The sequence below is a fragment of the Pelophylax lessonae genome (genome assembly GCF_965119305.1).
Source record: "Pelophylax lessonae genome assembly, chromosome: 13".
Lineage (NCBI taxonomy): Eukaryota > Metazoa > Chordata > Amphibia > Anura > Ranidae > Pelophylax > Pelophylax lessonae.
The window spans coordinates 180,844,957-180,868,233 of NC_138780.1; the positions used below are offsets into that span (position 1 = coordinate 180,844,957).

The 23,277-nt window shown below is 45.4% G+C and overlaps 1 protein-coding gene across 3 annotated transcripts in view; it reads left to right on the forward strand.

The window, feature by feature from the left end:
* Window positions 1-23,277, forward strand: part of NRXN3 (neurexin 3) — a 748,840-nt gene that overhangs the window by 638,084 nt on the left and 87,479 nt on the right. For 2 of the 3 annotated variants that reach the window (XM_082275286.1, XM_082275285.1), the window contains 3 exons: window positions 5,369-5,540; window positions 15,015-15,092; window positions 17,637-17,717. In XM_082275286.1, coding sequence (XP_082131412.1) covers window positions 5,369-5,540; window positions 15,015-15,092; window positions 17,637-17,717 — 331 coding nt within the window. The remainder of the gene's footprint in view (window positions 1-5,368; window positions 5,541-15,014; window positions 15,093-17,636; window positions 17,718-23,277) is intronic. The other variant, XM_082275287.1, reaches the window with a different exon arrangement.

Genomic DNA, 23,277 nt, shown 5'->3' on the forward strand with positions numbered 1-23,277 from the left:
TGTAAGCAGTTGATCATGTTCTGGTTGGTGACACCTGGACTGAAGATAAGGAATTAGCAGAGAGCAGTTTCCTCTGTGGAAGAGAACGTGCTGGATAAAAGAATACATTCAATTTTACCTTATATTTTAAATATATTGTTTTTTGCTCAGAATTTCCTAACGTAGAATAATTATTTTGCACGGACTGAATGGGGTAGCAGGATGCTCAAAACATTATATTTGTGATTAACTGATGATATATAATGGAGGTTTGTGTTATGACACAGCTTCACCTACCCACTGAGCACATACCTTGCTGTTAATTGCCCTGACAGCTTGGAAATGGCAGATCCACTAATGGGTACAGGCAGAGGCGTAACTAGAGCCTTCAGGGCCCCGATGCAAGAAAACATGAAGGGCCCCCCCAGATCCCTGGCCGGGGCCCTTCCCTTCAAGCCCAGGGCTCTTCCCACTAATCCTGGGGCTCTTTACTCTCGTTGCATGGCCTTTTATTACGGTCCCGCAGCAGGATCTTTTCACAAGTTCTGCAGTGGGCTCCCTTCCTGCAATCTTGGGGCCTCCCCACAGTGGTGCAATGCCAGGGCCCGGTCGCAAGTGTGACTTTTGCAATCCTGGAAGTTCACCCACTGGTTTGCTACTGGGCCCCCTGGAGCATGGGGCCCGGTAGCAATCGCAACCCCTGCAACCCCTGTAGTTACGCCCCTGGGTACAGGCACACATGCTTTTGTTGACTTCTTTTGGAATGGCTGCCATTACCTGTCCCGCCTGTTCTACTGGAATTCTGAGGTCCTGCTCATCTCTGACTTGCTGTTACGAAGCACTGCCATTCTATGGCTTATATGTGGTTTTCAGGTGCCTGCTCTCTCCACATGGTATGTGACTCTCCGGTACCGCCTCTCTCTACATGTTATGTGACTCTCAGGTGCCTCCTCTCTCTACATGGTATGTGACTCTCAGGTGCCGCCTCTCTACATGGTATGTGACTCTCAGGTGCCGCCTCTCTTCATGGTATGTGACTCTCAGGTGCCGCCTCTCTACATGGTATGTGACTCTCAGGTGCCGCCTCTCTACATGGTATGTGACTCTCAGGTGCCGCCTCTCTACATGGTATGTGACTCTCAGGTGCCGCCTCTCTACATGGTATGTGACTCCCAGGAGCCGCCTCTCTCTACATGGTATGTGACTCTCAGGCGCTGCCTCTCTCTACATGGTATGTGACTCTCAGGCGCTGCCTCTCTCTACATGGTATGTGACTCTCAGGCGCTGCCTCTCTCTACATGGTATGTGACTCTGAGGCGCTGCCTCTCTCTACATGGTATGTGACTCCAAGGAGCCGCCTCTCTCTACATGGTATGTGACTCTCAGGGGCCGCCTCTCTTTACATGGTATGTGACTCTCAGGCGCTGCCTCTCTCTACATGGTATGCGACTCTCAGGCGCTGCCTCTCTCTACATGGTCTGTGACTCTCAGGTGCTGGCTTTCTCTGCCCAGTCTGTGACTCCCAGGTGCCACATCTGTTTACCCAGGACAATGTTTATTATATTAAGTCACTATAATTAATCAGTGTGGTTTGAAGTTTTTGCACTAAAGATTGCCTATTAGCACTGATCAGCATTGGTTTGGAAGCTCTGGTATATACTGTTTTCATATTTAGAGGTTTAAAGTATTCTGATATACGATTGCTGGGTTTGTGCTTAACATTTAGGTTAATTTGCATTTTAGAAAGAATTTGATAGAGCATTGCACTAGTTAGCTGTATATGCTGCCTTTCTCTGTTTGGCGTGTGACTCCCAGGTGCCACCTTGCTCTGCTCAGTGTGTGGCTCTGAGGTGTCACCTTTCTCTGCCCAGTGTGGGATGGTCAAGTGCCGCATTTTTCTGCCTGTTTTGTGACTGTCTGTGCTGCTCTGTGTCCCATGTGGGACTCTCAGGTGACCATTAATGCTGTGAGGAACTCTCAGGTGAGGCTCTGTGTTTTGTGTGGGACTGTTGGAGCCGCTCGGTGTTCTGTGTGGGACTGATGGTGTCACTGTGTGTGGAACTGTCGGTGCTCGGTGTCAGATTCCGGTAGCACTCGTTGTTCTGTATGGGACTGTTGGTGCTACTCTGTGTGCGGCATGGGACTGACAATGCCACTTTGTGTCCTGCATAGGACTATTGTGCCCCTTAGTGCTCTGTGTGGAACTATTGGTTGTGCCCCTCTCTGTCTCTGTCACTTTTCGACTGATGGCTGAGAAGAGCACTTAGAGCCTTTTGCAGTGATGTTCGATGTGTGGGTGGCTTGATGGGTGCAGATCACAAGGCTGACAAATTTCATGTAATCATATCTAATCTTCCTCTAATGCCTGGGGAATACGTCTCTGCTCTTACATGCAGAATTACTTTCATGAGGAGTGACAGGGTTACAGGTCTCTGTGGTGAATTGTACCTCTTACCACCCTGCTAACTGCTCCAGTGTTTTCGCCCCTCTGGCCTAAGGCCAAGACTTAATATGAGCCTAGCTCTCAGGTCAAAGTGAATAAGATCTGATTCAGGGAGATACATTTGTCAAACCATCAGGCAGCTGATGACATTGAAGAGGACCTGTCTTACATTGTCAATGATAAGCTTATTTACCATGATTTAAGGTAATGGTTTGAAGTGACTAATCACCAGCTTAGAGTTGGAAGACTAATAAAACTGGATTGGTTACATACCTTGGAAAGTGTTATAAAAGCAAATTTGCCATACACGATGCAAGCACTGGTGTTGTAGCACTTGTAGTGTGAGTAGCCATAGCTAAGATGGAGTGTGGAGAGATATTATGGATGATCTTCAGTTGGGGGGGACGGACATAGGATTGTGATAATAGAACGATACGCTGTTCTTAGCACAGATTTGGCTCTCCTTAAGGAAGCACCTTCAATCCTTCCATGCTTGATAGTAAAGTCTTCGAGGTCTGAACATATTTGCATTTCTGTGATCCACAGCGTTGTCTGTGCCGCATCCCAGATGTCTCCTGAATCACATAGGCAAGTGGCGCTGGATTGGTCCCCTGGCAGCAGTAACAGGAGCAGAGGCAGAGGAAGAAACTGTAACATTTATACTCAATTGGAATTAAATATATTCAGATTTTTACTATGCGAGATTGGCTGTCGGCTCGGGGACTTCTTATTCTTAACTCTTCTGTGGCAGCAAAGTCCCCGAGCAAGGCCTTTGCTTTTTTGCAATAGCTCCATGTATTTTAGCAGGGCTGTTGAAAGAGTTAGCAATTTTGGGTAAAATACAGGGGCTCCAACTGCGGGACCCCTCCTTATGCTAGTTGACTGGATGTAATACTAATTTAGTAACTTCACAACTTTGAGTCGCTGACCTGAAACAAGTATTCAGATCAGCAGCTCCATTCTCATCCTATGGCTACCTGCTTCTGACCTCACTTGCTACATGCTTGATCAAGGTCATGGATATAGAACATTTCCAGCAGAGATGGCCAGACAGCTGGCATCTTCAGAAAGTGACCCTCTTCTGACATGTTTTTATTAAGCAACATCACCTAACTTGAATAGGGTAATCTGAATTAATCTGTTATGGGTGAATGAACTTTGTACATCTCATTGTGCCAAACAGGACAAAATATGGGCAGCAAACAGATTAAATACATTAAAATATAACCAAAACGGACCTATTGCCATCCACCAAATACACTGACCGCCAGTACAGTCCTAAAATCAATAGTTTAGGGCTAAACTTAAACCTTTGCATTATGGTAATGCGTACATTGTGGACTGTAGTGCTCTGCCATTTATTTTTAAAGGCACCATAACAGATGTGCATTATTAGTACACCAGAATGTAAACCTGTGAACTGTCTGTACATTGTACGCATAATGTACATAATTAAGCGCAGTGCGCTTAATTAAAAAAAAAAAAAAGCAGGTGTGATAAAAGGTTCGTTGTGATAAGTTAAAAGCCCATACTTAGCTGTTTTTCCAAAACGCGTATTAACAGGGCACAATGCAAGCTAACGTGCCTGCAGTAATGCGCTGTAAAGGTCCGAACCTGGCCTTGTTTTTAAATTCAGCCAAGATTCTTAGGATGTTTTTGATATGTAAAGGTTTTTTCAGGACTGTAGCCATCTCAGGCCGGGTGCTCAACTGATACGGATAATGTCATTCCATTGAATACCATAAAGACTGCACTCAATTCCTGTAACTTTAGCCAATTGTTCTTTTATAGTAGAACAATTTGCTTTCATCTGAGACTTTTGTAGATGACCAGCTTCAACTCCTAAGAGTCACCTCACAATTGTTCCAATGAATAAGCTCAGTTGCCACTACATTGGCTTTCCATCCACTTTGTACAACAAAATCGAACAAGCAGAATATTTCTGAAGAATATTTCCTGGCTCAATCTATGGGGAAGGGGGCTACAAAGTAATCAGAAGAACATGAAGACAAAAGTACATGTCATAAGGGGGACAATCTTCAAAGGGGAGGGTCCTTCCTCCTCTCCGGCTGTGAATATGCATGTCTGGAGGTCAAGGAAAGCCCAGTTCAATGAGCACACAGAGATAGTATCTTCTGACTAAAGTAACAGAAGGCCGCAAAGGCCCGGAGCACCAATAAGCTGAGAGAGTAGATGTCTGTATGCTATGCCAGATTGTAGCAGGATATAGTAGAGGTGGACATTGTTTTTCAGGTCAGCAATTGTAACACTCAGATACCAGTACTACTTTACATATTGTGTTCAGTGTGACATACAGTGTGTGTGGCCATAAAAAAATACAATATATCTCTGCAATATGTGAACACTTACCTTGTTTTGTCTCTAAAAGTACAGAAAAAAATACTTCATCTGCCAGAAATCCAGGGAGTCCTTAACTTCCTGTAGTGAGTTGACAACACTACCCCTGCTGCATTGAGATCTCAAGGAATGTTGGCAGTCCTTACCCAGTTCTCTCTGCTTGACTACAGAGTCTCGCCATACTGTGCCCCTTCTGTCCCTCTTCACATACAGCCCTTTTCTTTTTCCCCTCAACAAAGCAATGCTGCTGTCTTGACTCCCAACAGCCTCTCCACACATACTAGGTGTACAGATAGGGCTTTGGGGGATGTATTTTTGGGGACATGGCTGCATTAATAGCTAGTGATCACCCAACAGCTGCCCCTGCAAGAATTTTACAAGACTAGGTGTTACTGTCACAGGGAGCAGTAAATTCTGTTCCTTGCTACAGGAAATAGGAAAAGCAAAAAGATAATGCTGGTGCACGATACATAGAGGGGAGGTTTGAAGGTAAATTTGGATCATGCCTGCATAAATCCTTAAATACGTATTCTAATTCCTCCCATTCATGTTACTAATCCCTCTCCCTCTCTCTCTCTCTCTCCACAGGAACAAGGCAAAGTTGGTGTGACCTTTAACATCGGTTTGATGGACATCTCTATCCGGGAAGAGAGTACCCCGGTGAATGATGGTAAATATCACGTGGTAAAATACACCCGGAATGGAGGCAACGCAACCCTACAAGTGGATAACTGGCCTGTGAACGAGTACTACCCTGGAGGTAACCGCACAAAACCAGTGTTGCGTATTAGAGTATGCAGCTTGTAGGAACCTAATAGGGTCAGCTGTACACCATACTGGGGTTCCCATGGGGGTGGAGGTAACCAGACAACACCAGTGTAGTGTTTTGAATAAAACAGCTTGTAGGAACCTAATGGGGTGATCTGTACATCATTCTGGGGTTTCCATGGGGATGGGACACATAGAATGAGACAGCAGCACCATGAGGTAGCAGGCACACCACATTGAAGGACTTATAACCTAAAGTAAATCAGACACTATTGATTTCATACTTGAAGATGTAAAGGTCCGGAAATCAGGTCCGGTAACTGCTCCCGGGTGATGGTGCTGGCACTCGTTCCGGAAAGCAGTAAAGTTCACACTTGGAAGGAGATCAGTGGTTCTAGAATTTGCTGACTGAACTTTATTCACAGAATGTAACGGGCAGCGAATGCTGAGCATTGGAAGAATGGGCTTCAAATCCAGGAAATCCCCTCCCAGGGAATAATCTTATTCTCATTACACGGCTGCCTTCACTGGAAAACGAGATGACTCTTCTGTAGCAGTGAAGCATGGCATTTTGGAACTCTCCAGCTGTCACTGTGTGGGAATTCTGGATTTGTTAGTTCCACATTGGAATAAGGGCTTCATACAGACAAGGAGCTACATACTGCTCTTATACTAAGCGCCTCTCTGTACCATGTGTAATTGCATCCTCCAGGCAGAAATTAGTAATTTTTGGTTTATGTGAATGGAATTCTCATGGAAGCACTTTGGATGGTACAGGCTCAGATTCTGACACGCGTTTCTAGAAGAAAGCAGTATGCCCTGGGTAGCTAAGCAATAGGAGCACTCACAGAGCAGTGAGGGCTGGAAACAAGTGACAATGGCTGACAAGTGACAAAGTGACACAAAATATACATTATAAGACCAAAGCTCTAGGGACACCTGACCATCAAACCAATATGACCTTGTTGGACATTCAATTTCAAAACCATGGCTATTAGGAGTTGCCCTTACCAGCCTCCACTCTTCTAGGAAGCCTTTCCACAAGATTTTGAAATATGTCTGTGTAGAATTTGTGAAGTGTCAGGTAATGATGTTGGATGAGAAGATCTGGATTACAAAAGGTGTTCCAGTTTATCCCATTTGGAGGGGTCCTCATATATCCCATTTGGAGGGGTCCTCATACCTCTTGACCATATAGTGTATACCTAGGATTACTTAATGAATCGGTCCAAAATCCAATGGTGACCAGTAACCTATATCAACCAGTAAGATGTTGAATTGTAAATGTTTTCAGTAGTCTAAACGCTGCAGAATGTTTGTTTTCTGGTTGGTGCAAATGGTTATTAATCTTTTACAGCTCATTCTTTCCCTTTTTTTTTTTTTAATAGTGGCCCACAAATGTTGTCCTGTCCTTGGTGAGCGTAGATTCTGAGCAGTCAGCAGGCATACAACAGCAATAATCATCTAACAATGTACTAACTTTTTCTTCCATCCAACATACAGCTATGTGGGGCTGATTTCCTCCAACCAAATGTGCCTTATGCAGTGTATGAGCCTGACTTTTTCCTTAAGTTCGGCGGCTGGCAATGGAGTACTGACTAAACAAGATCTTCTGTCTTTGCACAAAGATGTCTGTTACTTCTTGCTTTTTATGTAGGGGATGCTAAAAGGACAAGCTCCATTCTGTCCCTCAGACTGAGAAATAAATATACCTGTTAGATCACCTGTCCCTAAATATTCTGTGCTAATCAGGTTTATTGAAGGAAACCTCTGCAGATAGGTTGGTGCTATGTAAAGTGTAATTCTATTTTCCTGATGCTATAAGGCATGAGCAATAAAAATCGTAAGTTTTGCAAATAATGTTTATTGCTTGTCCTAGCTATTTTTATATCTATATAATACTCGCCAAGACACAGCATAACCATGAGGTGTAGGAAAACAGGAGCACCACATTAATGGTATTGGAATTAGGTGGCCTCCTTCACCAAGGCCTAAAGATTTGTCTTTGATGAAATGGTGGATTCAAATAAATTGTAGAGCTCTTAAGTAATATTGTGGTCAGGCTTCAGCAGCTGGTAATACCAACCACTAGTAAAAGTCTATCTTAGGCCAAGGTTCCCTAAGCCATTCAAGTTCCCCATTTCATCATAAACAAAATTTTAACCCTGATGAAGGCGACACTTACAGCGACCGAGAGGTATTGGCGTATTATATCCCCCTTTTTTTTTTTTAGTGATAAAATATTTTCAGACTCCAAAACCATTGATGTGGTGCTCCTAGTTTACTACATATCCTTGACTTTACCCAAGTCTGCAAGGCCCGTTTGTGTTTAAGAACCCCCTCGATATAGTACACTACATTATAAGACTTCGCTGCACAGTAGAACCTAATCCAGCACCTCCTGATCACACTTCTTGTACTGAAGAGCCTGCCTTAACCCTCAAAATAAGCACCTGTTATTCTGGCCACAATGGACAATTTAAGGCATGCCATAGATGATTCAATTTTCTTTCCTGCAACCAAAGAAAATTACTTGATTCCCACATCAACACAATCAGTGTTGATGGGGTAATCCCTCCCGCATCGCTATTGTGTTCTGCCAGGGGATGGGGAGGGGAGCCGTCCCGGACGGGAGAACACAATGATTACTGCTATAGCTCCTTCTGGCAGTAGTTGCATGCCATTAATATGACAGGCTGGTTTTACTGAGGTCAATTGATGGATCGACTTCAGTACAACCAGCCTGCCCATACATGGATCGAGTCTTGGCCGGTCCCTGCTGAACCATCCAAAATTTGATCCTTCTATTACTGCTTAAGGATCCTGAGCACACATACTGAAACAAGATAATGCTGTTCCCAAACAGATACATGCCTGGCCTTCCGGTGTCTCTCTTGCCAGAAGGTATACATTTACAAGAGCAGGAGATTTGCTCTGCTCCCCATTCAGGTTTCAATTTCTTAATGAGCAGAGTAGGATGACGGTAACATCCTGGCACTGCATACAACAGTAGGCACAGCCGGCTTATTACTGCCACACTCTCCTCCTCTGCTCGTACATTGTTCTTCTGCCTGTGATCTGACAAGCTGAATACTATTACCGCTATCAAAGAACCTCTTTGCTCTTCACTTTAAAAGCTTCTCGGAAGCCAATGATCTGTTCAAGGCAGACTGTGAACTACTGACTAATCCTGAGATTAAACGTGGCCACCATGAGAGATCACACCGACCACTGCTAGGTACATAACAAGTGCAGATCTCTGGGAGCAGCTATTCTGCTGGGATGTGTTGCAAAGTGTACAGGGAAATAAGGGCGACTGAAATGGCCATTCCCTTTACAAGGGAGAATGACCTAATATCAGTGTACTAGGAGGGTTCAGTGTGTCCTGTGTCAGTGTATTCTGAGGGTCTGTATGTCCTAATGTCAGAGTATTAGGTAGGTGTCTGTGTGTCCTGGTGTTGTATACAGAGAAGGGGAGAGGTCAGTATATCCTGGTGTTGGGGTATTCAGAGGGGTCAGTGAGTCCTGGTGTCGATGTATCAAGAGGTTAGTGTGTCCTGGAGTCAGTATATTTGGAAAGGTCGTGTGTGTGTTGACGTTGTATTAGGTTGAGGGAAGGGTGTAAGTGTATTTGGAGGGGTTAGTGTGTCCTGGTAACAGTGTATTAAGAGGGGTCATTGTGTCCTTGTGTTGGTGTATTCCGAGTGGTCTGCAAGCCATGGTGTCAGTGTATTTGTTGGGGTCATGATGAGCTAGTATGGGTTTATTTGACAAGAGGTGGGAGTGTCCTGGTTAGGGTTGCCACCTCATCCCTTTAAACCAGGACACACCATAATTACACAGGTTCTGTGGCTGATTAAGATGATAATTAAATTCACTTAGTACCTTATGTGCATTATATTAGCCTCAGAACCTGTGCAAATAATATGTGTCCTAGTTTAAAGGGATGAGGTGGCAACCCTAGTCCTGGTGTCAATGTATTTTGAGAGGTCAGTGTGTATGTGTCTGTGTGTTGATGGAAGGGAGAGACCATGTACAGCTCCTGGAAGAACTATTTTACATGAAAGGGCAATTGGATTACGTGGAAGAATTGGTGTGAATGAAGGCATGGATTTCCGGCAAGATCTGAGTGGATCATTTCAGACTTGAAGCTACAAGGGCAGCGGGAGTGATGGGGCCACCTGTGCTTCACTTTGAGAACACAGCGGAGTTGGTGATAATTGTCATAATTAGCTGTGAATCAATCTGAGCTCCAAACAAAAGCAGCAGACGGATCTCAGCAGGCTGCGGCACAGCGCACAGTGGTTCTGGGAAATAACACTTCATAGCTTTGTGTTAGTGACATCATAGTCTGGGTGTATTCAGGCTCCTGCAGACAAAACAATCTGTTGTACAGGGGGGTACCCCTGTTCTTCTCTGTGTTCATCTATAGTAACCCACAGAAGCCAATAAGAAATCACCGGCCAGCACTCTGTCATTCAGTAATAGGTAAAATGGAGCTGCTGTGGGTTATTGGACAAGACAAGGGGCAATAAGTGCAGTAACCCATAGCAGCTATTCAGTCATCACTCATCTTACGGCTGTGAGCTGAAGTCTGGTTACTATGGGTTGCTGCACTTTTCTTCCATTTCTTAGTGAGTGGTAGTGAGATTTCAATGCTGAAAGCCCATCTCTGTACACCTGACCCTGCAAGGGACTAAAGGGGCTGATACCAAACCAGATTCAGCTACTTAGGAACCGTGTATGGGTAGGCTGAATGTACCAAGTTCAACCAAGATCAACCAACTTGGGTTCATGAGCTTGCAGGGTTTTATCTGCTATTATCGCTAGCGACTGCTATAGCCGCTGGAAATAATTGCTACAAAAACAGAGAACAAGGGGTATAAATAGTATTTTTTTTTTTTTTACCACATTTCAAATGCCTATAAAACTATTGGGTGTTTTGCCTGCTAACCAATACAATTAATTTACTTATGGGAGTAAAGCTGCTGCAGGGAGTGGGTTTGAAAGCATGTATCAAAAGAATATCAATTAAATGTATAATAACGAATGTAAACAACACAGTATATCACAATTTACGTCCCATTACCAAAACAATTAAAATCAACATCACTATATTAACGTCTGGAAAATAATATCTATGTGTAGTACACAAATTGGTGCTGTACCCCGCATTGCGTCTATGAAATAAATTAAATGCCGAAGTGTGTAGTTGACAAAGGCCCCGGGCTCCGCTTAGCATCTCCTACTGCCCAACATAGATCACATGTTTGAGCAATACTTGGGTTGATAGAGCTAATAGCCCTTGATTCGTGCAGCAGATTGAACAAGAGTCCTATGTATGGCTATGCGTTCTATCACTGTGGGCAGATGTTGATTAGTAAAGCCAGTACATTTCTGAGAATTAAAGAGAACAATAGGCCAGTATAGAGGTGCAAAATGGATAAATTACACTGTTCTTTGCTTGCCGCCCATAGGGCTGATGTACTGCTGCAGTATAAACGGAGAAGGGGAGAAAAGACTTGCATGTAGCAGGTACAGCCTATGTATCATGAATGATGTCAAGTCCATACACTCGGAAATGATCTTCAAATATCTGGTAAAGTGAGGAGGGAGCTGATCTTACCATACCCCCAGTGGTGGAGCCAGAGGGCTAGCTGGGGTGGAAATTGCCACCCCAAAGTCCTTGCCACCCCTGTTGCCACCCCTCTGAAAACATCCTGCCATGGCCACCGCGTCTGCTGCTCTCTGCCCCTTGCCGCTCAGCTCCCGAACCCAATCCTGTTGGCGCCGCCCACTGTAGACTGGTGGGGGAGTTGTGCGGTGCGGAGACTGAGAGGGACTGTCTGGGGGAGGGACTAGCCTGTGCAGCGACCGCCCAGCGCAGCACGGGAGAGAACCAGGCAGTGAGCAATCGAAGAAGCCAGCACGGCAAGGAGCGGAGGAGGAGTCGGACGACAGGAGTCCAATCACCATCAATTATTCAGGCTCAGCAAAGAAGGACCCGGTCCCCCATATAGATCCCCCCTTACAGCAGGCCAGGGTGAGGTGAGGTCCCCCATATACATCCCCTTAGCAGGCCAGGGTGAGGGGAGGACCCCCATATAGATCCCTCTTACAGCAGGCCAGGGTGAGGTGAGGTCCCATATAGATCCCCCCTTACAGCAGGCCCAGGGTGAGGTGAGGTTCCGTCCCCCATATAGATCTCCCCCCTTACAGCAGGCCAGGGTGAGGTGAGGTCCCCCATATAGATCCCCCCCTTACAGTAGACCAGGGTGAGGTGAGGTCCTCTCCCCCATATAGATGAGGGGATCTATATGGAAGACGGGACCTCACCTCACCCTGGCAAGCTGCAAGGGGGATCTATAGTGATCTATATGGGGGACGGGACCTTACCTTACCCTTGCCTACTGTACGGGGGGAGGTCTAAATGGGGGACAGGACCTCACCTCACCCTGGTCTAATAAACATACTTTAATTTAATCTATATACATTTTGTGGAAAATAACTTATTTTTAGTGTAATTGAACACTTTGTATATTGACCCCCAAAATAATACCTTGCCACCCCTTTGCCACGCCCGTTTTAAAAGTCTAGCTCCGCCAATGCATACCCCAACGAGTCCTCAGAACATGCTATTTAGCAGTCACTCATTCAATAATCACTGCCTTTTCCAGCAGGGATGGCTGCCCCCACCCTCTCATGCCATTAGAAGACAATTGCCTGGCAGGAGGTATTCCCACATCAACACTGTTGGTGTTGATGGGGAAATCTAGCAAATTTTGCAGGAAAGAAATTCCATTTTGTGTATGGCCGGCCTTAGACTGCTTTTTTTATTTCTACCTGGAATTACATTTTAAAGCTTTGTGAATCAAGCCTTATCTGTGTTTTTAATATGTCCAGTATCTTTGTTTGCCACTTAAAATGAAAAAAACATTTTTAGGTGGCAGACCATACAGGACAGATTACACATCACTGTAGGAGAAAAAAAATGTATATTTGGAATGACTTGCAGTATAAATTTGTATCCAATCCCCAATCTTCTGACTGAATGTCATAGTTTGAATCCAAGGTTTCAGCTGGCACTCCTGTTGCCAGGGACTTTTGCTTGGCTCATGTACAGGATAGTGGGATGAGGAATATTTTACATTTGTTGCTGTGGTAGTTGGGGAGATTTTAGTGTGAAACAGGACAGGGCTTCATGTTCTAAGATGAGCACATTTATAAAAATGTTTCAATGGTAGCTCCATCACAACAGAGTGAAGTACTTCTTGACCGTGACCTTTTATATTTTGTCTGATCGACCTTCCATAGTCCTGGTTCCACAAACCTCTGTAGTACAGGTGAGGCTAAAGATTTTCAGATATGACTATTCCTTCTGGCACAATTTAGCTGCAGTTTTCATATAGAATTCCAGTGTCCGTTTGAAGTTTGCTGCTCCCAGACAAGAGGAGGAATTGTCCTCGGTAGGATCAGTATGTGGTGCTTCAAGTCATTCTCCTGGCTGTCAGTCATTGTCTGCTCCCTGCAGTATGGTCGGCTTCTAGCTGCTTTCTTTCTAAGTGACTTTGACAGTGACTTGCACGCGTCTGTCACAGCATCGTTTTCTAAAAATTCCTGGGGGATAAAGGCAGCGGTCCGGCCTCTGTCACTCTGTAGTCACGCAGCTCACAAACAATTGCCCTTCTCTCCTGCTAGTCAAGTAAGGTGACCAGGGAGAGCCCTGGGAATTAAGCGTGCATTTGGAGATGATCAGGTAAATTAGGAGTGGAGACCAGAACCACAGAAGCTCCCTTTAAAAATATTTTTTTTCCTTTTGAGGCATCAGTCAGTTTGATAAAAATGACAACCTGACACCAACAATGGGGCACTATTCCTCCAACTAATACTAGTGATGGGGACACGATTCCTACAACTAATACCAATAGAGGAGCGTTATTCCTCCCACTGACACCAATGATGAGGGATTATTCCTCGAACTGACACCAAGGATGGGGCATTATTCCTCAAACTGACACCAAGGATGGGGCACTATTCCTCCCACTGACACCAAGGATGGGGCACTATTCCCCCCACAGACACCAATGATGGGGACCCCCATTCCCCCCACAGACACCAATGATGGGGACCCCCATTCCCCCCACAGACACCCATGATGGGCACCCCCATTCCCCCCACAGACACCGATGATGGTGACCCCCATTCCTCCAACAGACACCAATGATGGGAACCCCATTCCTCCAACAGACACCAATGATGGGGACCCTATTCCTCCCACAGACACCAGTGAAGGGGCACCATTTCTCCCACTCACACCAGTGACGGGGACACTATTCCTCCGACTGACACCAATGAGGGGGCACCATTCCTCCCACTGACACCAGTGATGGGGCACCATTCCTCCAACTGACACCAATGATGGGGCACCATTCCTCCCACTGACACCAATGATGGGGGACCCTATTCCCCCCCACAGACACCAATGATGGGGGCCCTATTCCCCCCCCACAGACACCAATGATGGGGGCCCTATTCCCCCCCACAGACACCAATGATGGGGGCCCTATTCCCCCCCACAGACACCAATGATGGGGACCCTATTCCCCCCCACAGACACCAATGATGGGGTCCCTATTCCCCCCAAAGACACCAATGATGGGGACCGTATTCCCCCCAAAGACACCAATGATGGGGACCGTATTCCTCCCACTGACACCAATGAGGGGGCACCATTCCTCCCACCGACACCAGTGATGAGGCACTATTTCTTCAACTGACACCAATAATGGGGCACTATTTCTCCTCCAACACCCACAGGTGTTATGTCATTTTTTTTGTTTTTTTTTTACCCCCGTTGACCACCAAGTCTAAGGCATTTTCTACCTCCACTGGCCACAATCCAGCCTTACTAAAGTCTAAAGAACAGTAAACTGATCCTTTGTTTAGAAAGTCAGGATATCCCTGCTTTAAGGCTATGCATAATCTGTATAGCCCCCAGTCTGTAGAATCCTTCCTTTGGGCAGTGTGTAACACACAGTATCTGTGCGCTGTGCAGTGCTGAACAGGTGCTTAGATTTACTCTGTATATTTGTGTTGGGGTGCCACTCTGGGGGAATGGTAACAGACCACAGTGCAAATGTGCCGCACATTATGGTACCCTCACTTGGATTTGTCCTCCGTTTTATGTAAACTATGCAGCTGATACTTAAATTGTTGATGAACTAATGCATTTTAATTCGTTTTTTAAGGGAGTTTTTGCACAAGTGAAAAAAAAGAAGAAATAAACATGTTGATAAATACACAATAAACACTGCAAACTGCCTGACCATAACTTAGTGTTAAGTAAAATTGTAAAACTGCTTTAAATCGAACATGAGATAAAATAAGGCATCTACATAAAACAAATAATTGTTGTGAGGTCAAATCCAATTATAATTCTTATTAACACTGTCTTTTAAACCTCAAGGGAACACCGAACTCCACCAAAAACCGAAACTGTCCTATAAATTGCCCCGGAATCCGGATGACGGTCAGCAGGATAAAGGTAACTCTGTAACTGGCTGTGTTTCATGCATGTCCCCCCTGCTGCATGCCCATCATGGAATGATACCCAATTGCCATCCGCAGGCATCATTTTTAAAATAACAGTTAAAGGGACTATATAAGTGGCCTTTTAAAATCCGTCATCGATAATAAACCTTAATACTTTCCAGAAGGTAATGCGGTTGCCATATTTAACAGGGAGTTTAAATGCTGATTAAAGTAACATTTATTGGATAGTCATCGAGGAGCATCGTTTAAATGAATCACCAGAACTTCTCCATAAATCTACAAAACAGGCTCATAACCCGCAATTTCATTATGGAGGAATAAATGTCAGTTACTGTGTTAACCATGAGATAATTAATTTCCAGCACCGAGCTTGCTCATAAGCAGCAAATGCACAGACTAGTCAGAAAAAGGCACATAACTTTAAACTCTCAGCCAATCACAACCCGGCCTGGTGGTTACGTCCCTTTAACACTGAATTGTGTTGCGGCGCGGATGTTTAATGTTGTAGCATGGACTTGTCTTCCATTGATCTGCCTTTGTTTAATGGTGGTTGATGCATGATACCTAAGATTCCTTCACAGAGAGGCTGTGCAGATGCGGCATCTGATCATCCATCTTGTGCTGAATTATTAACGGGTTTATTATTAGTGTCTCTGAAAAGACAGCTGCAAGAGGCGTTGGGAAATGTCACGATCAAGTTGTTTAAATACTTCTGCAGATCTGATCTAGAGAAACCTCTGTGTATCGTTTGTGTCCGTCTGTCTCTAGCTAGGTCTAGAAAAGATTGTCTACACTGAGCTAGTTGGATGTAAGGCAATAGTGGTGGGAAATTGGGGTTGACTTGCCTGGGAAGTAAGGGGGCATTTTCCCCCTTGGGTCAGTACTATTAGGATACGTTGGGCTGGTGGCCTGGAGCGGAGATGCTTCATCAGACACTGATCAGAGCAGGTTAGTGATACATCCTGGGAATTATATAGCTATCCGCTCCCTCTTTCATACCTGGGACCCAGGTTCTAGCACCAACTTCTTTACGGTTCTGAGATTTTGTGACTGAATGCCAAGACCCCATATGGAAGCTGATTTTAGAAGGGGAAAGGTGTGTCACAATTAACTAGGCACGAGCACACTTTGCATGGTACATTTTCTTTAGGCTACAAGAATTTGTCCCTACTAAATGAAAGGGGAAGTAGGTTGAGTTCGCTCCTCAGGCCCCCAATGTTCCTATTCCTCCTGCTGGGGGAATCTAAATATAGCAACAAATCCTTACTTCGACAATTGACTCTCAACATTCTCACAGTTGGAGCTCTAAGTTGCATTTTATTGTTCAGGACATGAAAATTAGTGGTTTCCGGGTCAGAGTTTGTTAGATTTGGCTTTCTGGGGACCACAGGGTCATGTAAATTGAGGGTCCAGCATCTCTTGTATATTTAGTTGTTCCTTAGGTCTGGTCGCCAGGACCAATCGCGGCCTCTTTAAACGCCTTTTTTTCTGTCTTTCCAAACTAGTTTGCATGAGTCTGCAGAGGACAGGCCAGCTCTGAATTTACTTGGTAAAGTGTATTTGTCTCAGTGTGGCCACTTTGAGTCACTTCCATAGAGGCATCCCCTGTGTGTTTTCATCAGGAGGTTTGTAGGACCAAATTGTAATGATTGAGGAATTGAGTGGATGCAGTAAAGTTCAGAGCTGGTTCTGTTCTGCTCTCATTTCACCATCCCCCCGATGGTAGCTCATTGCCTGAACGTCATGTGACCTTCCTATAACAGGAAAAAGAAGCACCCCGCCGTCATACGTGTGCATACAGGCACTGTCCTCCTCCCACAATGCTTTGCTATGGGCAGAAATGGCTGGCAGAGGAAGACCGCATTCTGGTTATGTATATTTACAACTCCTTCAATTTTATACCTGTGGCAAAAAGAGGCAATGGGCAGGCTCAACAGAAGAATGAGCCAGGATCAATATACAGCATTGGTCACTTTATTCATGAAATCCATACATTCTGATTGATGTAAAGTGTCCCTGTCACCGCAAGGAAGCATCTGGTTGCCACGGAACACGGACACTTTTTCCTTAGATATTCTTAATATGTGAATCTTTGCAGAAAAATAACTTTAACCTTATTAAATGACCCAGAAGTCTCATTTCTTTGCACGTTGCCTGCAAGCATGATCCCAGTAAAGTGTCGGTGCTGTACATTACTGATCCAACATCCTGCTGTGCAAGTGATATTCGTGGTGGAGTTATTTTTACCACGTATGTTATTTACATTGCCTCAAGCCAAAAGATCCCTGTACAGTGGTACCAAGCCCTCACTGTGCTGTGGATCCCTGCCTGCCAATCACCGCTGGTGGATAGGATCCCATTACTCATTTAAAGCAGCAATCCCATCTACACTGCATTTCTCATTTGCAAGCAATGTTTGCTGACTGAGCCTCTGCATTTTTCCAAACATCGCCCGTGGTAGGAGGATGGCTTAGATTTCCTCCAGAAATTTGGCGGCAGATGTTTTTTATCCATACCGGGGGTCCCTGTCTTTCAGGGCTCAGTATCTCAGGAATGGAAGATGGCACAAGACTTCTGAATCCTGAGTTCAAGAGAGTGGGAACTGGCGTGGCAAAAGGTACCAAGAACGTGATTTATTCTCAGGGTGGAAAGTTGGGGGTTGCTGCTTTAAGAGATCTGTTTTGAATGTCTGAAGATTGTCTGTGCTGTAGGCAGCTGCTTGATTGGTGGTCGCTCAGTAACTGCATCCTCTTTCTTGGTCATGTAGACCAGATGACTCATGTACCTAGATGCAGTCCTGAACCCTGTCCTCACAGTAGATCTTTTCAGACCTAGTCTGGTGTGGTTGTCCTTTCAGGCTTCCTGAATATACAGTCTGTGTTATGACCATTGGAATAAAAAAAGATACGGTTTCCATGTACTACTGTCACTGAGCATCCAACACACACAGGGTGACAGCACAGGAACTGCAGAGAGAATATTGTGTGTATGTACAATATATTTTGAGTACCGCTAGATCAGCCTTTCTCAATCAGGGTTCCCCCAGAGGTTGCTAAGGTTTCCTTGAGCAATGAGAAATGTATGCATCTCAGATACATTTTTACTAACTCCTTTGCTCTATATATCTAGCTAATCACAAGTGTAAAGACCACCACGCTAATGTATCATGAGATGCGGCTACAGTCATTTTTAGCAGGGGTTCCCTGAGACTGGAAAGTTATTTTAAGGGTTCCTCTGTGTTGCTACTCTAGAGGTTGCTATGGGTTCCTTAATCAGTTGCCGACCGATCTATAGCAGATATACTGCTACAGGGCAGCTGCTGTGCGCAGGTTCATGTACAGTATCTCACAAAAATGAGTACACCCCTCACATTTTTGTAAATATTTTTATATCTTTTCATGTGACAACACTGAAGATATAACACTTTGCTATAATATAAAGTAGTGAGTGTACAGCTTGTGTAACAGAATAAAATTGCTGTTCCCTCAAAATAACTCAACACACAGCCATTAATGTCTAAACCGCTGGCAATAAAAGGGAGTACACCCCTAACAAAATGTTCAAATTGGGCCCATTTAGCCATTTTCCCTCCCCGCTGTCATGTGACTCGTTAGTGTTACAAGGTCTCAGGTGTGAATGGGGAGCGGGTTTGTTAAATTTGGTGTTATCACTCTCACTCTCTCATATTGGTCACTGGAAGTTCAACATGGCACCTCATGGCAAAGAACTCTCTCTGGATCTGAAAAAAAGAATTGTTGCTCTACATAAAGATGGTCTAGGCTAGAAAAAGATTGCCAAGACCCTGAAATTGAGCTGCAGCATGGTTGCCAAGACCATACAGTGGTTTAACAGGACAGGTTCCACTTAGGACAGGCCTCACCATGGTCGACCAAAGAAGTTGAGTGCATGTGCTCAGCGTCCTATCCAGAGGTTGTCTTTGCGAAATAGACACATGAGTGCTGCCAGCATTGCTGCAGAGGTTGATGGGGTGGGGGGGGATCAGCCTGTCAGTGCGCAGACCATACACCACACACTGCATCAAATTGGTCTACATGGCTGTCGTCCCAGAAAGAAGCATCTTCTAAAGATGGCGCACAAAAAAGCCTGCAAACAGTTTGCTGAAGACAAGCAGACTAAGGACATGGATTACTGGAACCATGTTCTGTGGTCTGATGAGACCAAGATAAACTTATTTAGTTCAGATGGTGTCAATCGTGTGTGGCGGCAACCAGGTGGAGAGTACAAGGACAAGTGTGTGTTGCCTACAGTCAAGCATGGTGGTGGGAGTGTCTGGGGCTGCATGAGTGCTGCCAGCACTGGGGAGCTACAATTCATTGAGGGAACCATGAATGCCAACATGTGTGACATTTTGAAGCAGAACATGATCCCCTCCCTTCGGAGACTGGGCTGCAGGGCAGTATTCCAACATAACGACCCCCAACACACCTCCAAGATGACCACTGCCTTGCTAAAGAAGCTGAGGGTAAAGGTGATGGACTGGCCAAGCATGTCTCCAGACCTAAACCCTATTGAGCATCAGTGGGGCATCCTCAAACGGAAGGTGGAGGAGCGCAAGGTCTCTAACATCCACCAGCTCTGTGATGTCATCATGGAGGAATGGAAGAGGACTCCAGTGGCAACCTGTGAAGCTCTGGTGAACTCCATGCCCAAGAGGGTTAAGGAAGTGCTAGAAAATAATGGTGGCCACACAAAAATTTGACACTTTGAGCCTAGTTTGGACATTGTGACTCGGCTGTACTCACTTTTGTTGCCAGTGGTTTAGACATTAATGGCTGTGTGTGGAGTTATTTTGAGGGGACAGCAAATTTACATTGTTATACAAGCTGTACACTCACTACTTTACATTGTAGCAAAGTGTCATTTCTTCAGTGTAGTGACATGAAAAGATAAAATATTTACAAAAATGTGAGGGATGTACTCACTTTTGTGAGATACCGTGTGTGTGTGTGTGTGTGTGTGTGTATGTATGTATATGTGTGTGTGTATGTGTATATATATATATATATATATACACATGATCCTGCACTTTTGGGTAGTGGGCGTGGAGGTCAAGCCTGGAGGTCAAATACACTACATACACCCCATTCCTTGTTCTTTCATTTATTCTTCTATCTCCCTAATGTACCAGGAGCTGTGGATCTAGTAATCATAGGCAGGAGTTCCCTGAGGCCTGAAAATTATTTCAAGGATTCCTCCATCTTGATGGTTGAGAAAAGCTGCTCTAGATGTTACTGATGTGTCTGAATGCTGAGTGTAGACCAGGAAAATTATTGGTTATCCGTAGCACAGAATGATCACCCTTATCACAACTTATCTGTGGCGAACAGGCTTAGGTAGAAAGAATCAGGTTAACGAAGCTGTGAGAAAACCTCTGAGTTTTTCACAATAATCGGATTCCAGCTCCTATTTTCTACTGCAGGATGAGTAGAGCCAGAGGCACCTGACTGGTAAGCATGGGCAACACAGACGCTTTCTACATGTCTCTTGCTCATTCAGCTAATATACTAAACTGTTTCTGAAAACCATTCTCAGGTGAGCAGTTTGTTTACAAGGTTGTGCAAGCCGTATACTGAATTTTAATGTGGGATTTTGTTCAACAGTAAATATCAATATATTGTCAGGAGTGGTAATTAAAAATTTAGTAGCCCTGACAGAAAGTGGAAATAGTTTTTTCACTGGTTGTAATAAAGTATACAGTGTATTACCGCTCCCTGAAATATTCTAAAAGAGAAACCAGCTCAGATTGAACAGGGTGCATACTGTCTGATCTTACATCAGGATGAAACTACTTTAAATCCAATTGATTCCTGTCCACCCATAGATTGCAGTTTGTCTGCAGCCTTCTTCTTTCTTTTCGGGTTAGTGTTACAATGTATTACCTGCAGCATGGATAACCGTGTAAAGCCGGTGTTTAAGGTAGAACTGTAGGCAATTTTTTTCTCTATCGTTCATTGACGGACGCAGTCTCTGATGCATATCAGTAGGGTTATGCTGCCCCCTACAGGAGTAGGACACTAGGCAGAAAAAAGTTCTGGCTACACCTATGGGCAGTCCCAGGGGGGTATACCCTCTCTCTTCCTGCATAGGATGTCAGTTTAATCTGCCTAGCCAGGAGTAAGGACCTAGTTCCTTGCTGGGATCTCTGGTCCTGGCAAAGTTTTTTCTAGATAATTTTTTTTAGTTAGCTTTTTCTCTGGATTTTTTTCCTGTGAGATCTACAGGCAACTATGCTGGATCTGGGCGATGGGCTGGATGTACAGTATAGATCCAGTGGTTACCCCAGCCAGCCAACGAGCACGTGCAGACCTTAGCTCCACGCTGGGTTGGCCGCGGCATAGTCCCACCGGACGGGGACTGGCCCCGCAAGTTAAACGTCTCGCCAGGTTGCATACAAGCCAGGGTGTTTCTTCCTCCGGAAAAACGTAAAAAATTCCAGACCGCTGTTGCTGTTCAGAAAATGGTCGTCCCTTCAGCCCTGTATGAGAGTTCTGGGAGTGACGGTGTCGTCCTTCAAGGCGATCTCCTTTGCTCAGTTCCACACGAGGATTCTCCAGAAGAAAATCCTTCTCATACGGAACAAGAATCCAAGTTCCCTGGACAGCCAGATCCAGGTGACCAGGGAGTCCCTGGTATGGTGTATTTGGTCCCCGATGCTCAAGCTAGGAAAATCCTTCCTCCCTGTGTTTTGGATGATTGTCACCACGGATACCAGTCTGTCGGGTAGGGAGGGGTTCTCGGCAGGTTGTCTGCTCAGGGAGTATGGTCCCTTGAAGACTCCAGGTTACCGATCAATGTTCTGGAGCTGAGAGCGATCAGGCTTTGCCTAGTTCCCTGGACCAAGCAGGGTTGTCCAGTGCGCATTCAATCGGACAATACCACGGCCGTGACTGATGTCAATCACCAAGGGGGCACCAAAAGTGTCCTTGCGGCTTTGGAAGTGGCTGGCAGGCATCCTTCGGTGGGCCGAACGCTTTGGCCCAGCTCTCTCCACTGTTCACATTCCAGGAGTGGAAAATTGGCAGGCAGATTATCTCAGCCGACAGGCCTTGGATGCAGGGGAATGGTCTCTCCACCTGGAAGTGTTCCGGCAGTTGTGCCTTCTTTGGGGTACTCCAGATGTGGATCTGTTGGTGTCTCAGATCAACAGAAAAGTGTAGAGGTTTGTGGCCAGCTCCCGGGACCCTCTGGCAGACGCCGCAGAGGCACTGGTGGCCCCGTGGGGTCAGTATCAGCTGATGTATGCCTTTCCCAAGTTGCTGCCAAGACTTCTTCGCGGGATCGAAGTGGAAGGGATTCCGGTCATTCTTGTGGCTCCGGACTGGCCTCGCTGAGCTTGGTACGCCGACCTGGTCAGGCTAGTTGCAGACTCACCTTGGAGGCTTCCTCTCAGGGAGGATTTACTGTCTCAGGGGCCAATCTTCCATCCTGCTTTATGGTCACTGGCTTTGACGGCTTGGCTGTTGAAAGCCAGCTGCTGAAGGACAGAGAATTGTCTCATTGTTTCAATGATTCCCACTTTACTTAAAGCGAATTCTAGGAAGATTTATCATCGTACGTGGAAGTCGTATATTGCGAGGTGTGAGTCTCTTGGGGCTCCCCCCTCGTGCTTACTCAATGGCTCGGATTTTGGCCTTCCTTCAAGGGGAGTTGATCAAAAATTTGCCTTGAGTACTATCAAGGGTCAGGTTTTGGCCTTGGCAATTTTCTTCCAAAGGCCATTAGCTACCCATTCCCTGGTGCGTAACTTCATCCAGGGGGTGCGACATTTGGCACCTCTGGTGCGACCTCCATTACCACCTTGGGACCTTAATTTGATGCAGTCGGTTCTTCAGAAACCTCCTTTTGAAAGTATTCAAGAGATTCCCCTGCTTAACTTCTCCCAGAAGGTGGCCTTCTTGGTGGCTATTACTTCTGAACGCAGGGTGTCAGAACAGGTGACATTCTCTTGTCGTTCTCCCTATCTGGTGGTCCACAGGGATAAAGTGGTACTTGGTCCGGATCCGTCCTTCCTTCCAAGGTGGTTTCCAGTTTTCACTTAAATGAGGACATCGTGTTACCCTCTTTGTGTCCTAAGCCAAAACATCCTAAGGAATTTGCACAAAGAAAGGGCTGCCTGCGTCTGCTGCGACTATTTCCAGATGGATCAGACAGACAGT